The sequence below is a fragment of the Mesoplodon bidens genome (genome assembly GCF_964165515.1).
Source record: "Mesoplodon bidens genome assembly, chromosome: 12".
NCBI classification, from domain to species: Eukaryota; Metazoa; Chordata; class Mammalia; order Artiodactyla; family Ziphiidae; genus Mesoplodon; species Mesoplodon bidens.
Window position 1 is genome coordinate 61,064,638 of NC_138168.1, and position 18,061 is coordinate 61,082,698.

The window sequence follows — 18,061 nt, forward strand, 5'->3', positions numbered from 1 at the left end:
CACCTTTGATATTTAAAGCAAAATCATTTAAGTCGAAGAAATACTAACAGATTGAATAAACTTCATAAATATAGTGGAGCCAACAATTTAACAAGTTAGTCAGGCTTCAAAGCTGATGCTTTTAACCACTGCTGGACAAAAACGCTGGGCTTTTGCCATGGTGCAGAGGTGACACATTAAAACTCATGGCCCTAACAAATATTTGATAAAGAATGAGTGAATGGAAGAGAGTAGCAGGAATCTCTCATTACCAGAAAGGTCAAAATCAAGGTTTCCACCTGACTTCATACAGATCCCTTACCTATTCCAAACTTGCTGCTTCGGAACTGCAGATAGAAGCTCTGCAGAGATTAACCTGTTCTCTAATTCAGAAGGAGCCTCTAGAACAAAAGATGAAACAGATTTGTAGCCTTGTAAAATTTTTTTACAAAGAAATCTTAAAGAGAGGATACTTCTCCATTTTTTGGTAAAGGAGCAAGTCAGAAGTGATATTGAGTACAAGTAGTAGCTCATAAGACAAATGTCATGGTAATGAAAATTTTGCTTGCAAAATGTTATCTATATGGTAATTTTGCAGTAGATTCTATTTAACTAGATCCCTTCAAAATTAAAAACATTTCTACAAACTTCACCCTTGTGAATGAGGGATTCTCTCAAGGTATTTATTTATGCTTTGTTCATATTAATAAAAATTAAAAATTGTATTTGAGGAACTTAACTAGATGAGTGTGAACAGTCAAAATAGAACATTCCTATTAAAATCTATAAAAATCATTCTTATATTTAGTTGAAAATGAGAGCTATATACATATATTAAAAAAGTATAATAGAAAATTTAACAACTTTAGTTTCTGGATGATGTGGTTTAAACAAAGAAGAAAGCAAATCATAAATAATATTATTGAAAACTGGCAAACGTACCAGGGCAATTATCAGGCCAATGTAAATTATCAAACAACATGAATTATTTGTTACTATTTAGTAACTGCCTGTGATAAATCCAGTACTTTCTCATACATCCTTCAATTGATTTCTCATATCAGTCATATGAAGGAAGTTGTTATCTTCATTTTACACATGTAAAAAGGGGTAGAAATGACATTTGAACCCACAAATCCCAGCTCCATGTCCTGTAATAATTTCATTTCTCTAATGGCTAGAATTTGTAAAAGAATGCATTATTAATGATCAAAGATATACTTGTAATAGCTTTATTTTATTTTTTTAATTTTTATTGAAATCTAGTTGATTTACAATGTTGTGTTAGTTTCTGCTGTATAACTGATTTACTTGTAATAGCTTTATTTTGAGATATTACATAGCATAGTTCAGTGTTAGCAGTTCCAAGTAAACTAAACTCTAATATGTTTAGCACAGTACCAGGAATGAGGTCAACATAAGTAAATGCATATTATTAATGGAAGTAACATACAGCTCTGTCTAGTGATTTTCATTCTGAATATGTCTACCTGGTTCAATGTCAATGGCTATGCAACCAAGGGGAATGATATTTTCAGGAATGTTCACAGTCTACCCTGGCTGTTCTGCTTCTTTCCCTCACTTTATGAGCTCTGTCTCTGATGAACCCATTCCTGGACATTTGTCTTCTGATGTGGGAGGAGAGAATGAGAAAGGGAGAGCCAAAGCTGGAGCATGTGTGTAGCCTTTGAGGTTCGTTGGGTGTGATATCTAGAGAGAAGATAAATGACTTGGCTACAGCTAATGAGTATGAATACTGAAGAAATAAGGGGCAGAAAATGCACTATGATTATAATTTGGATCCTTTTCTTGTTCTCCAAAATTACAAGTAAAGAATTGGGTTAGATATTTTTTTTAACTACCAATAATTCTGTTTCTTTGGCCATGTTACCATTCTAACTGGACCACATGCGTTCTTCCTTACATTTTGATTATAGATACCTCTGCCTCATATATCTTTGCATTTAAAGCCAGCCTTGGAGTGCTTATTTTTCTAGGTTTTCATGGCTAATATTTTGTAAGTTTTCCATTTTAAAATCTGTAATTCTTTTCTGCATACAACTTCTATTCATCTAAAGAATTAGACTGACAAAGCTATAAAGTGTTGAGACTTGGTTTGAGAAATTCCAAAAAGTACTTCAGAAAAAAATGACCAGAGTGTAAGAAAGGATAAATTAACAAGAAAATAGAGTCAAATAGCTGAAACAAAGAAATCAGAACAGGCTCAGAATATTCACATCTTGACTTTCTAGTACAGAAAGCAGAGGAACAAAATCACTGCTTTGAAACTTGAGGGACGGCAGTAACAGTGTTCTTCAGATCAGTCGTTCTTCTGAATAATTGGCCTGATTATTCTGCCAGTATTTGCTATCAGAATTCATAAAATAGTGTACACCAAGTGATGCCCTTTAAATTAATGATTTTTGCAACTGTACATGTATATCTTGCTTGCCAGAACATTTTAAATGTTTCATTATTTAAAAAGTCAAATACAATCAAGAAACTAAGAAATGAAATTTGTACCATTCTATTTCCTTAATTGATGAAGACTTCTAAATTAATATCAAAAGAGCAGCCTTTAACTATTCTCAGGGAATTCATATAGCTATCACAGTCAAAATCAGACTGTCTTTATTTCAGAAAGTATTCTTTCCATAACCTAGTCAAAGATTTTACTTTAGTGCAGTGAAAGTAACAGAAGTACTATAAGAAAAGTGAATTGTGATTGACAGAGGAGAAAATCTAATTACTTGGAAAGTATATTTTGAAGGACTAGAATTGAAAATAATAATATCTTAGTGACTGAAATGGACATATTGATATTTTAGAGCCATGTTTTGCTGGAATACTTTATGCTTTGTTTTTCAGTGCTGTTAGGCCTTTGGCTTGGAACCTAAAAGCAGATGCCTCAAACAATATTATGTACTTATATTACTGCAGTATAACAGTGGTGTAATTCGTCCACCTATAAAACCCTGATATGAAATGGAGTGGATCATTAATTAATATGTTCAGTACTCTTTTTCACACCCAGTACGCTGACAGTTAAGAATCCTCCATCTATATTCCCTTCCCTTTGCTATTCTTCCCAGATGAAGGACAATAAAGGCAAGCATTGTTCCCTAAGCTGCCAGTGGATTGTTTGGTTCTTGCAAGAAGCCAGATGCACTGCCTCTACAAGGGTGGACACACAATCAAATCAAGACTGTTCTGGCTTTGTTCTGTGAGATGTAGTCTCTCCTGGTCTGCCCACTCTGGGTACCAGGAAAGTGACGAAAACAACAGTCTCGGTGTTGGCAAATAACGGTCTTCCCCAGTCCAAGTTGCTTATTTATTTTACTGTTTTAGATAAAAAAAAGCAAAAATATTTGCACAGAGAAAACGATTTAACCAGCACAACCAGGTATAAAATGAAAGGTTTTAGTACACTGTCGCTCACACCATCATTAACTGCCTTACTTGTTCCATTCCTAGTTTTTATCTGCTATAAAATACAATATTATATACAAACTAACTTAAAATTCAGACATGTTAAAAATTAGTAGAGAGAAGCTGGAAAATTTACAGTAGTAATATTACATTAATAATAGTAAATAATATATTTTAATTTTAAAGTAAGCATGCTAAAGTACCAAGAAAAACCCTATATAAAGCCTACTTGAAGTAATTTGTAAAATATTATTTTCTCTATAAAAAATTGGAAATGTGCTAGAAGCACATTATTCATTCTTTTGATTTTTGTTTTTTTTCAAATAAATATTAATAAGTGATATTTAGTAAAGTTGGGAGATTCTGCTTAACAATCATATCTATTTGAGATTTTTAAAAGCTAATTCAATGATTCATTTTGGTAATAAAATTTTTAAAATAATGACATAGTGGAAGTGATGTCAAGAGGGCATCATTATAAATGCCATAAAAGACCAAATCTGTCAAAGTTTTTTCTCCATAGAAAACCATCAAATTAAGTCAAATAAAGATCAGATACCTAGAAGAAAATGTAATTGTTGAACATGTTGAAGTGTCAAATGGTCATATAAACACATATTTTATATTCTGGTCTGAAATATATTTATGGACTCATGGCAATAAAGTAAATCAATTTCTTGCTTTTAACTAAATTTTTATTAAAATAACCTGAAATTTTATATCCATGTATCAGTTCAGAGATGATTAAAATTATTTCATCCTTTTTTGTTTTCTGTTCACAGAAAATGAGGAACATCTGAATGGCTTGACAACCAGATTAGACAATGCCAATGTCAGAAACAGGGATCTCCTGAGAGCTTTGAATGACACTTTGGAAAAGTTATCAGCCATTCCAAATGGTAAGCATTCAGGACACTGCAAACCGTGCCAGTGGATATGAACTCTTAAAGAAGGTTCTAACTTCTGCTTTTTTTTCCTAACACTACATTTGTACCATTGTCAGGCTATTAGATAACAGTTTTCTTACTTATGAATTCTTCTTTGTGAGAATGAGAAACTAAATCATACTTTACACTGTGATATTTATCATTTGTTACCCTAGCTGACATTCGCTGGAATAAATTACAAAAAGGAAAATATAGGGCTTCCCTGGTGGCGCAGTGGTTGAGAGTCTGCCTGCCGATGCAGGGGACACGGGTTCGTGCCCCGGTCCGGGAAGATCCCACATGCCGCGGAGCGGCTGGGCCCGTGAGCCATGGCCGCTGAGCCTGCGCGTCTGGAGCCTGTGCTCCGCAACGGGAGAGGCCACAACAGTGAGAGGCCCGCGTACTGCAAAAAAAAAAAAAAAAAAAAAGGAAAATATAGACACCTTATGATTGTATTGTCCTTCCATGTTTTGGCCCAGGAAATCTTATATTGGTGGGAAAAATAAAATCATACAGACACTGTTCTCTACAATGTTGATGTACACAATTGCAGCTTATTACAGTACCTACAGTAATAGGTAGAGCCCACTGCCTTTCAGCATATCTTTACTGGCAAAGTTCTGTTACTTAAATGTTTTAGCTTTCAAAAACATTAAGAATTGAACCATGTCTGTAATATCTTTCTACCTATTACACGTACTTGGAGTTAATGTTTTGTATTAGTTCCTGAAAGCACTATTCTTTTAGGGATACTATTTTTATATTTTAGTAGCATGATATAACAATAGCAAGGGTTGCTAACATTTTTTGAGTGCTTATTCAATATGTTTATGTTAAGTGTATGTAATCCTCATACTAATCCTACAAGGTAAATAGCATTGTTATCTCCAGTTTATAGGGGACAAACTTAGGGATACTAAGGGCCATTGTTAAAAGAGGCATATATGATTTGAACCTCGCAGTTTAACTTCAGAGGCTGTGGTCTTAACCACTAATCTACAACATACTACTAGGCACATATATATGTTTTTTATACAAATTATGGTGAAGGAAACACATCCATCTATACAAAACAGGAAATATTAAAACCTTAATGATTTTTACTTTTTTAACATTAAAAATCCTAAGTAATTTTCCCGATTTTCATGTCACCCCTTCAGTAGTAAAGATGTACATAGAAAATTTCCAATGCCGAAAACAAATATAAATACACAAACACAAGGTCTAATATATCTGAAAAAGTCTCTTTATACTAAAATTGAAACACATTCATTCCCTTCCCCCCTGCCTCAGAAATGCAGATTAAATCTTAAACCTACTTTTGATGAAGCTGCTTGATTCATGTGGATAAACTTCTCTCTTTAATATATTCAGCAGCAAATCACAATATACCCTTACACAATGAACACTTAGAACAATCACATTGCTATTTTAAGAGCTAATCAGGTATTCATAGCCAAAGTCCCTGAGAAAATTCAATTTAGCTAAAAATGTACTTCATTTGCTATGACTGAATGAGACAAAGTTCAGCCTTTCCCTCTGTGCCCGTGTCCCTGAGGTCAGCCAGCCACAGCCTCGCTTTGACAAGCATAGATTAAGCCACTAACTCCAGACCCTTTGTTTAGTTTCTCATACCGTCTTCTGCTGACAGACACAGCCGCTAAACTGCAAGCTGTTAAGGACAAAGCAAGACAAGCCAACGACACAGCTAAAGATGTACTGGCACAGATTAAAGATCTCCACCAGAATCTTGATGGCCTGAAGAAAAATTACAATCAACTGGCAGACAGCGTAGCCAAAACAAATGCCATGGTAAAAGATCCTTCAAAGAACAGTAAGATGTGCTTTTTCACTTTGATTATGTCATTTATTTCTTCACACTATAAAAGTATCCTAGACTCATAACTGTTAGAGCAGGAAGGGACCCTCGTAGTGGTGTAGTCTGCCCTCCACCCTTCATAGACTGGGCTCAGGAATTGAGTGTGTGCAGCTCCAGAAACAGAATCCAAGACTCCCAGCTCTGCACTAGAGCTTATCTTATTCAAATTTCATACAATTGAGAGGAAATTAGGAACTCTCAAATCTACATGATATTTGGTATAGCGATGCCAAATATTTTTAAATCCTTTAGAGTAATTGAAAATACAGTTATACTTGGGAAATTATATCCTCGGAGTTGGTGAAATTCCATAGAACCTAGAGATCAAGGAGCAGTCTTATTAGCAGGCCTGTTAGAACAGGATATTAAATAGGATCAACTTGAAATGCATTCAAATTGGAAAATATTAATATTTATTACTTAGATTCTGGTTAGTTAACATTATCAGGAAATTAAAATTTTATCTAGTTTATCAAGAAGAATATTTCGTTACATCTTTTGTATATTGTATTAAACTATATTGAGTTAACAAGGATTTACAAGAAAATGTGGGAGAACTAAAAATAATAATTTATTAATTATACTCAATAAACATTATGATTTCTAATATTTTTTATTCTTTCAAGTGATAAAATGTTATTTTAGTATGTGATTTCACCAAAGGAGATGCTTGATTCTTTGTACTTGTCAGTCTCAAGAGATTAGCCTGCTTTATATGGCACCAATATATTTACTGGGAATTAAAACATTTGTAGAGTGTAATAACAAAAACACAGTTATTGACCTTATACACTGTATAATCCAGATGCCATTCGACGGAGGGAGTGGAGCCTGATTTTTCAGCACCTTTGCCTCAGATCAAAGGCTAATGATGCTATGAAATAACAGATACAACTAGCATGACTCCTTCCTGAGCAAGGAAGAGTACAAACACAGCTGACATGCACTTCGGAGCTAGGGAGAAGGATTTCACTCCTCATCACTTCTTCAGGGAAGAAAAAGAAGAGATATATAGTTTTAAATTTATTTCTTATGTAAGCCCAGAGTTAGTTTACCCCTGTAGTTCAAAGATACCATCTGAATAACTGGTTCAGACTCATGCCAAATCACAATATTTCCCCCCAAGAAATGAATGAAAATAAGTTTTAAAGTAAGTGTCACTCTCTCTTTTATTCTGTAAATTAAGGTATCATTTCATTCATTTTCAGATTGATTCTCAGCTGAGAGTGGCCTTTTTATACTATTTATCTCGCTTATGATTCTATCATCAAAAGAAATAGTTAATATCTATAAACACTAATTAAACTGGGTCTGTTTCTATCTTATTAGAACATTATAATAAAGCTCCTTTTAATATGAACAATGGCTGCTAAATGCCATGTTTTTGTGGACTTTTACTTGATAACACTAGTTTGACTTAAAATGGGGTGAATTTGTAATTAGCACCTGTTGTGAAAAGTTCTATTTTTTTGATAATCACTACTTTATAATACCTATTAAAAATATTTTCTCATGAATTTTCTATTTTTCTGTTTTACTTCCATATGAAATTACCTGAAGAAATCAGTATGTATATGTTTACTTGCATACCTTTTAGTAATTTTTATGCTTGGTTGACTATTGCAGAAAGCTTCAGCTTTGCATGTTTCCATGTTTTAGTACTGCTTTAAACATCAGATAGCTATTCTTTCCAGTGTCACAGTATTAATGCTGGATTAATAAAGGAATCTTCCCTTACAAAAAATTAGTATGTGAATATATTTGACATAAATATTTTAATTGTGTGTTTGAAAAGTTAGTGAAATATCTGTTATCCATATAAAAGTAGAAAATTGAATTCTCCCACAGATTCAACTAAATTATGATGCTTCTGATAACATATATGCAGCCACTGAAGTCCAAATGACTTCCTTCTAGCAGGATTAAAATAGATTAAAATCTACATTGCTGTTGTTGCTGTCCCCCCGAAGCTCACTCCCCCCCTTACAAGTAATTATTCTCAACTTCAAGAGCATTATATTTGGAGACACATAAAACAAAATTAATAAAATCAGACCTTAACAAGTGAGCAGTCACTGGGATATAAAAATATTCTGTCTTAAAAAATTTCATAGTTTAAATTCCAAGTCAAAAATAAAACTGAAAAATAGAAAATAGTAATAATAAAATCCAGCATATCAAAACCTGAGAAATACAATGAAGGCAGTCCTCAGTGGAAACTGAATGCAATATTACTTAAAAGCATTGAAATAAACAATTTAGGCAATCAACTCTATAAGTCAGACAAAATAAAATTAACTAAAAGAAAGACGATAAAAAAGTAATGAATTAGAAGACAGAAAATAATAGATGTGATAAATTCAAGTGGTATATCTTTAGGAATGTAAAGATTAAAAATTTTAGAGGCCTGACAGGCTTAATAAAGAAAAATAAAGCACAAATAGGCAAAGTTCTGAAGGAGATATAACAAGATAAGGGAAGAAATTTAGCAGGTAAGAGAAGACTTGGCAAAACTCTAGGCTAATAAATTGTAAAGGCTAAAAGAGATAGATAATTCTCTAGTAAAACATTGTTATTAAAATCTGTCTTCAGCAATGATTTTAAAATCCACACAAATAATTATGGAAGAAAGTGAGAAGTTTTCAAAAACTACTGCACAAGAGAACATCAGACTCAATATGACAGGTTATTTTTAAAACCTCAAGAAGATAATTTCCATATGACTTCGACTGCTACAGAAGATAGAGGGGGGGGAAAAAGTAGGGGATGGGGGACCTCCAGGTTCCATTTTGAACCATTTGATAAAAGCTTCTGGGAGCTCTAGAAGAAAAGGATTCATTACTTGTCTAAGTAGTCCCTGCATAGCCCTTTTTTCATTCTCATGAATCTAAATCTAAATCACTTTTTCTCACTTCTAGAATAACTTTCAGAATATCAGAGTAATATTGGGGAATATTAAAGGAAGGGAGAAAATGGATAAATGGTTTATTTAAAGTGTAAAAACGGAGGGGTAACTGTCTTTATGTTGAATACCTATACAATTATGTAACAAGAGCTTTGACCTCAATAACCTGCATTTCAGAAGAGTCATTTCTTGATCTAGCAACTCTATTAGTTGAAGTTAATAATAGACCATGGGCCTTCCCTGGTGGCGCAGTAGTTAAGAATCTGCCTGCCAGTGCAGGGGACACGGGTTTGAGCCCTGGTCCAGGAGGATCCCACATGCCGTGGAGCAACTAGGCCCCTGCACCACAACTACTGAAGCCCGCACACCTAGAGCCCATACTCTGCAGCAAGAGGATCCACCGCAATGAGAAGCTCGCACACTGCAATGAAGAGTAGCTCCTGCTTCCTGCAACTAGAGAAAGCCTGCGCCCAGCAACGAATACCCAATGCAGCCAAAAATAAATAAATAAAATAAATAAATTTATAAAAATAAAATAAAATAATAGACCAAGTTCTTTTTAAACATCACTAACAATATAACTCATATTTATGAGCATGAGTTCAAAATACTTACTTCAAAACCGAGTTTTAAAATAACTTACTTCCTTTCAAGCACATCTGATTCATTCCTAAGGATTAATTCCCAGATCATTCATAGTTCATCAGGGCCAAAAGCCTTGGACCTTAAGCAGTTTCTCTTTTTCATCAGGGTGGCAATGACAGAAAACAGAACAATATACACTTGATCAGATAATTAATGACATAGTTTGGATAAGACTGTCAGCATCTTAAGGACAGAATAATTGATTTTCCATGTGTCATTTGCCCTCCTATGAAAAGCACAAGCTGGAAGTCTAAGGATCAGTGATAACCTTAAATTATTTTAAGGTTAAACCCCTTTTAAAATTGTCAATATTCAACCTTCTTTAAATGTTAACTACAAAAGTGACAGTTTAATGTGGTTCAACCTAATGTAAAGAGCAGGAGAATCAACTATTCTTCAAAATGAAAATGAACTGCAGCATGAAAGATTTAATTAAAGTATAACATAGGCCTTCAGTCGAAGGATGGTTCAACATTGAGATGTTTTTCAGAAGACATTTTTATAGCTTTTCTCGTTAAGATGCAAAAAGAAAGACAGTGAGAAAAAGAAGGAAAACCAATTTTGTGTGAGAACCCTGATTTAAATACAGTTCTGGCTTGGACAGACTAGGTGACATTTTAAAGATGCTTCTCCAATTCCTTGATTCTATGACTAAAGTTCTATGCTATAAAGGTTAGCTTTGGGGCTGAAGCTAGAAATTAAGCATTGAATTAAGTTCATCATATTCTCAATCTTCAATGCAAATTTTCACCTCAATCACAAAACCAAAGTGCTGGCCTTCTTTCTCTAACATCTCTGGTCTGCTTGAGTCCCAACTAAAATATTTCCATTTGCCATCACAAACTGCTTCAACTGTCATGGCCTTGCTTTTGTCGTGTGGATGAGATGAAATCTTTTCCATTATTTACTTAAGCATACTGCTATTTTCATTTCTGTGTATGTGTGTCTGTGTGTGCATGCATGTTCATGTGTGTCTGTGTCTGTGTGTGTGTATGAGTGTGAGTGCATGGTATGCGCTAATCTTGTTCTATGCAGTTGCAGATGCAGATGCCACTGTAAAAAATCTAGAACAAGAAGCTGATCGACTGATAGATAAGCTCAAACCCATCAAGGAACTTGAGGATAACCTGAAGAAAAACATCTCTGAGATAAAAGAACTGATAAACCAAGCCCGGAAGCAGGCCAATTCTGTAAGCTCTTTCTGCTTTCAGTTACCAGTACATGATTGTAATTTTTTGTATTATTCCCAGAAGGAATACCTTCCTTCAGTGTATCCTGTTGAATGATCTCTGGTTCTTTTCCTTTAATTTGAAGCTATTTGCAGGTGAGGTGGGGAATGGAAGATTAGATATTTTTCCCATAAATTTCAAAAGACATTTCTTGAGAAGAATAATTACTACTTATTGTTTTAGAAATGAAAGTTCTGATGTATTTTATTATTGTTTGAATAGAGTTCATACAAACTGTAAGAATGAAAGCCTGATTTTTGTGTACTAAAAAGGCATGCATGAGAGTGCCTTGCTCTTAATGAAAGCAAAACAGGCCAACCAGTGAGGCTGTAGAAGGAATGAACGGACAAGGTTATAAGGAATAATAGCATAGAGGAACTATTATTTTCTATATATTCTTTTGAGTACAAGCAACCAAAAATTATTTTGCTTACAATTTCTACAATTTTTTGGAGCAAGAATAGGAAATACTTCACTTGTCTCAAAATTTTGCTCTTTATTAACCCAGTTAGAAGACTATATGGATAGAGGCAAAACTTCCTAGAAGGTAGCATCTTAATGAACCAGAACAGAACTGTAAATGCCAATATGAAACTTTAGCCTTGTGAAGCCATCTTATGGTCTTTTTAGAAGTAGAATGAAAAAAAATAACAGTTTTCATGTTATCAGGCTTAAACTGAAATCTTTTTAGATACCCAAGCCTTCCATCTCAAAAATTCCATTTTTTGATACAAATGAACTTATTTACAAAACAGAAACAGACTCACAAACATAGAAAACAAACTTAATGGTTACCAAAGGGGAAGGGGGGGATAAATTAGGAGCTTGGGAATTACAGATATACATGATTTTATGTATTATAGATAAACAACAGGATCCTACTCTATAGCACAGGGAACTATATTCAATATCTTGTAATAACCTATTATGGAAAAGGATCTGAAAAAGAATATATATATATGTATATATATATATACACATATATAACTGAATCACTTTGCTGTACATCAGAAACTAATACAACATTGTAAATCAACTGTACTTCAATCTTAAAAATTCCATTTTTAAAATTTATTTATTTATTTTTATTGACATATAGTTGATTGGCAGTATTATATTAGTTTCAGGTGTACAACATTGTGATTCAATATTTTTATAGACTATACTCCATTTAAAGTTATTACAAATAATGGCTATATTTCCCTGGGCTGTATAATATATCCTTGTAGCTTATTTATTTTATACATAGTAGTTTTTATCTCTTAATCCCATACCCCTATCTTGCCCCTTCCCCTTTCTTCTCCCCACTGGTAACCATTAGTTTGTTTTCTATATCTGTGAGTCTGTTTCTGTTTTGTTATATACATTCATTTGTTTTAGTTTTTGGATTCCACATATAAGTGATAACATGGAGTATTTGTCTTTTTCTGTCTGATTTCAGTAAGTATAATATTCTCTAGGGCCATCCACATTGTTGCAAATGGCAGAATTTCATTTGTTTTTATGGCTGAGTAATAATCCATCGAATATATATATCACATCTTCTTTACACGTAGGTTGCTTCCAAATCTTAGCTATTGTAAATAATGCTGTTCTGAACACTGGGGTGCATGTATCTTTTCAAATTAATGTTTTCATTTTCTTCGGATATATACCCAGGAGTGGAATTGCTGGATCATATGGTAGTTCTAAAAAATTCTATTTTTAAACAACTGTGAAGCTAAAATGACCAGAAATAACCTTTCTTAATCCATAAACTTATTTTTTTAGTAAATGGCCAAGAATATGATGCCCAAGTGACAGTATATTCTTCTCCCTCCTTATACATACCTGATATCTTTAAACCAGGTCAAGACAATAAGTTCAGGGTGAACCTTGAAAAGGAATTCATGACTAATTGAAGAGAAACCTAGAAAATGACAGAAAGATTAGTGAAGATGAAATACATAAACTCAGAGTAAAAGAAGCAGATAGGGTTGAGAAGACATACGTTGAACTACAATATGAAAACAAGGTGAAAAGAAATCAGATGTTACTCCAAGGTTTGGATTTTTATTTAAGATTTAACCAATGCAGAAAAAGCATCCCCTATGCACAAGGTTACATGCTGTGAGGCATGTTCTTCCACTCGAACAGTTTACAACGCCATAGAAGAAATAAGATATGTACACAAATAACTCTAAGATAATGCAGAATATTGTGCTACATTCCATGAGCGCTGGGAAGTGCTATTAAGTTTCTGAAAGGAAAGATCACCTCTAGTCGGGGCGGGAAGGTTTCCTGAAGGGAAGGATTTGAGCCAGGCTCTGAAATGGGATAGTGCTGGACATGGGATGAGAGGTGAAGAAGGAGAACATTCTGAGGAGAGGGAATGACTTCAGCCAAGGCAGCGAGAAAAGGAGGTTTCAGGGTCATTTCATGACAGAACAGTCTAATTTGCCAAGACTATTGTTAGAGTGAACATTAAACTAGAAAATTCAACAGAGGCCAGATTTTCTCAGGTAAGTTGAATGGTAAGTTAAACAGTTTCTTTTAGCCACAGTTGTACCTGAGATAAACCTCATTGGTGAGGAGAAGCTGAAAGTTCTTGAACATGAAATGCAATATAAACAGAACGGTGCTTCTTTTAATATGAATCCAGAAGTAGTTTGTGGGATAGATGAGAGAATCTAGAAAGAAGGAAGCAAATTTAATAAGTGACCCAACTGTAGCAGTGGCAGTGGTAAGAGAAAGAAAGGGATTGATGTATCCCTCCTGTATTTTGCCATGTTAAGTTTGAAGAAGCAGTAACAGTAACTGTTCTCTTGTGAATCCCACACTTAGCCACATTTTCTGCCTTAGTTACCAAGCAGGGAAATTTGTACATTTTCATTATTTCTTCATTGTAAAGAAATCTAAAAATATGCCTATATATTCATCAGTTATAAATGCTTCCTCATCCCACCCCCACCCCCCGGAAAGAAAGATAAAATTCTGGCATGTAAATATATAAAACCTGTCTCAAAATACAAAATGAAAGAAAGGTATAAAAGTCATGCTTGAAAAAACAATCACTGTCCATGCCTTTTAAGGAAATTTGTAACTACCTTTGGAAATGGAAGTTACAACAAAGTGCTTTGTTTTTTTGTAAGATGTTATAAATTTGTAAGCAGCCAACGTTTTTTTTCAAATGGGTTTTGTACTAATTGAAGATTACATTTGCCCGATTTTAGAAATATATTTGTAATCTGGCATGAGTGTCTGGATGTGGCCCTAACACATATTCAATATGACCAAGAAATTAAAGACATTTATTTTAAAGTAGATTTCTCCTTGTTTGTTGACTCTGAAATTGAGTGGCTGATACTCTTTTTAAATGAATGACCTAGTTAACTGGATGAAAAAATGCAGTGAAAATTCAATAGATATAATAATGAGATCCTCAATAATGTTTGAGTTCATGATGACGAATTGGTAAATAATGTGGTATATGAGAAATGCCTCAGAGAGACCTACTTCATAGTGATTTTTATTTAGAAGTCTTACTAAGGGCTCACATTAGAAATAACAATAATTAGTGGTGGGGGGGGTGTGATGAATTGGGAGATTGGGATTGACATATATACACTAATATGTATATAATGGATAACTAATAAGAACCTGCTGTATCAAAAAATAAATAAAATAAAATTCAAAAATTCACACACAAAAAAGAAATAACAATAATTGATAGCAACAAATATCTTAAGAGGATGTTTGTATTTCAGAAATCTCTCCACTCTTATGAGAGGGATATATGTCAGAGATTTCTTCTAGAGAAATTTATAAATATTGTCCTTTGATTTACTTGTCTTAAGGTATATAAAAAATATCTATAATTGGAAAACAAAACACAAGGTACTTAAACAGAGAGATTAATAGTTATTGACTGGTTACTAATGGTTTGGTCTGCTTGAATATTTCAGATACTGAGGATATATTCAAAACTGTAAGCCAGAGAACAGAAAATCTAGAGGGGTTTTTATAAAAATGTGTAAGAGTTGAGCAGTAGGTTACTTTACAAGATTAATTCCTGGCGTATTGGGTATAACAATGCCATGTTGTTCAGAGATCCATATATTTTTGGTATGTAAAGTATGCCATAAGGCAGAGTAATTTTAACTCCTAGAGATGTTAAACACCCTTAGTTCTAAAATAGCTACTCAGACTTTCAGTCCTCCAATGGAGTCTCATCAGTTGAATTAGGCTTCAGTACTGGTGCTCTGTCTACAACGCTTTGAGAACCCCGCTTTCAACACTCCAGTCATGTAATCTCCTACCATTTTTACCAGGTATACCCAAGCAAGGGCAGAAACATCCTGATCAGTCATGCATTCCACCCATATTCAGTCACTTCTTCTCTAAACAGTAACAGAGGAGTATTACTACATTGTGTTCTTTATAACACATACGAGTTATTTGTAATAACAAAAGAAATAACCAAAATAACATATGATGGCTAGTTTAATCACAAATAACAAAAATGAGTTATACCTTTCCCAGTTCTGTTTCTCTGCAAGTCATTTTTTTTCCTGTTAAAAATAAATAAATAAATTTTATTAAGGCAGTTTGATCTTTTTAAAAATCTCTAACGAATTGTACATTTTGTGACATTTTAACCATTATCAGTTCTAGTTTGAGATTATTCCTTCTAATAACATTCATTAAGACTAGGGGGAAAAAATCCTTGATAAAAATCTGTTGTCAAGGCTTCTGGACTTGATCTGTGTTCTTTTTGGATGACTGCAAGTCATTTTGATTCATCTACTCTTAACATTTTATGTAGAAGGGAAATCCTATCTTATCTTTGTGGAACAAAGAGCTACCTTCTTAACTGAAAACCACACAAGCAGGAAGACTAACTGTCCAGGACAGAGAGCAAACACTCTGGTGACCAGTACTGTGCTCCTCAGTTGGCAGTCTGGGTCCCACCCTTAGAGGGAAGGAAAGGACAGGGAGAGCAGTCTAAGCAGCAGTCTTCCTAGATTATTCCAGCCCCAGCCCCACACAGAACTCCATGTGGGTGAGCCCCTATTTCTTTCCAGCACACTGTTTTCTTTGCTTGGAAATGCAATTTGGATAGCAGATTAGGTGAGGAAACAGTACAAGTATATGACTTACACAGGATCCGCAGGAGATTCAACAGATCTGTTATATCCCTGGGAGTTCTCAAACATAGATGAATTTACATATTTGTCAGAACCAAAAATCTCTCCTTAGCTTTCTCTTTTGAATCCAGCCAATTTTGAATCCAGCACGTCCTCTGTGTAGTCTGTACCACCCTTGGAGAGGGGTGCTGGTGCTGCCTAACACTTACTCTCTCATTAGACTCTTCAAGACACCTCCTTGTCTCACCGTAAGATGGAGATGGGTTTAGTGTCCTAGGCTATCTTGTTTGGAGTTTGCACAGCCCTTTTATGGAGGTAACAGTAATAGCCGTTGGCTTTCTCCAAAGTGTGCAAAGTGCTATAAGTGATGAGAATATGGAAATTCACCCCGAGTGAGGACCAAGAGGCTTCCTGAAGCCTGAAGCCAGGAATTTGAATCAGTGACAGAGAGAAGTTTTGTATGTGTCTCTGCCTCCTACTTTGAGCACTATCACTAACAAAGTAACAGAATCTCTCTGAGTCCAAACAACAACATTGCTGTCCTGAAAGTACCTTTTTGATAGTATACATGAACCAAAGAAAATTAAATGGAATAATCAACTAGTGTTATTTGTGATTGAAGAAAGGCTCCCTAAATGTAAGTACAAATTGGTACAAACAGTGTCAGCTCGAGTCACATAGGAATTTCTATCTTAGCAATTTATAGTAATTTTTAAAGTACTAGTCAAAAGAAAAAGGAGCTGTTAAATACATTAGTAATGATAGCCACTGGAAATTGTTTCTGTTCCTTTTCCTGGTGACTTAATAAAAAAGGTATAATTTATTCTGAAATGTATGTTCTGAGTAGAATGATTACTATTCTTCTTATTGTTAGACCATCTGGAACAAAATCTAGTTGGCCTCTTTCAACTGTAAGAACATGGCAGGGTAGGTAATCTCCTCTCAAAAACTAAAAGAAAAATGGTTTTCTACTTTAAGTGATACCAAAATCACTGAAATCTGAATTGTAAAATTTCATTAAACAACCTGAATGAAGATCTGTACCATTAGCTTCATATAAAATCATCTCTTGAGAATGTTCCCCTATTCATAAAGGAGTAAGTTATGAAGGCAAGAATTTGTTAGTTGTATGCTTCAAAAAGTAGTGGCGTGCTAACAAGCCATGGGACTGTGAACAGCTCATTGTCAAAATACTGGTGGAAAGGTGCTCTTCTGTGCCTTCATTAATGAGTATAATGGGGTCTGCATATGGGCATTTAATGATACCATTTGCTGATGGAAAAATAACTTCAAAGAAGAGATGATGATGGCTTTGTGATTGGGAGCTACTTCAAACTTTCTGAGAGATTTAGTCTTGGTTCTTTGTACCTCGTTTTTCTTGAAGATCAAAGTATCTGTGTCTTCGGGAGGTGACTGCATTCGAACATATAAGCCAGAAATCAAGAAAGGAAGCTACAATAATATCATTGTCAACGTAAAGACGGCTGTCGCGGATAACCTCCTTTTTTATCTTGGAAGTGCCAAATTTGTAAGTCTAACATTCAGCCTTTCTTTGGCCTACTGTGTATGTGTATAGTCAGAGGTTAATCCTGGTAGTGTGGGAAATGTACAAAGTCTAATATAATGATCCCAAAATTGAATAAGGTAGACTTTCAGATTCAAAAACCTCAGAATCTTACCTCACCAAGTTCTGAAGTGTCAAATTAAGTAAGAAGGCAAATGAAATGAAAACTTTTTACAGTGTTTAGGCATATCTGCTTTCATTTGTGAGTATACCAGCATTTATTTTTGAATTATATTTTCAGATCCAGCTATTTAAGAAGAAAGATTAATAGGAATAAGGCTTTTTTAAAATTTTTCTGTAAGAAATTACAGTGAACTTTCATGTGAAATGAAACTGAAAATTGTGTACTATTTCTTACCAATGAAAACTCTTCTGATTC

At 34.2% G+C, this 18,061-nt stretch overlaps 1 protein-coding gene across 1 annotated transcript in view; it reads left to right on the forward strand.

Moving 5' to 3' along the window:
* LAMA2 (laminin subunit alpha 2) overlaps window positions 1-18,061 on the forward strand; it is a 611,700-nt gene that overhangs the window by 528,054 nt on the left and 65,585 nt on the right. Inside the window, exons 42-45 of the mRNA XM_081251375.1 lie at window positions 4,191-4,307; window positions 5,986-6,168; window positions 10,799-10,953; window positions 17,503-17,646. Of these exons, the coding sequence (XP_081107501.1) occupies window positions 4,191-4,307; window positions 5,986-6,168; window positions 10,799-10,953; window positions 17,503-17,646 (599 nt within the window). The remainder of the gene's footprint in view (window positions 1-4,190; window positions 4,308-5,985; window positions 6,169-10,798; window positions 10,954-17,502; window positions 17,647-18,061) is intronic.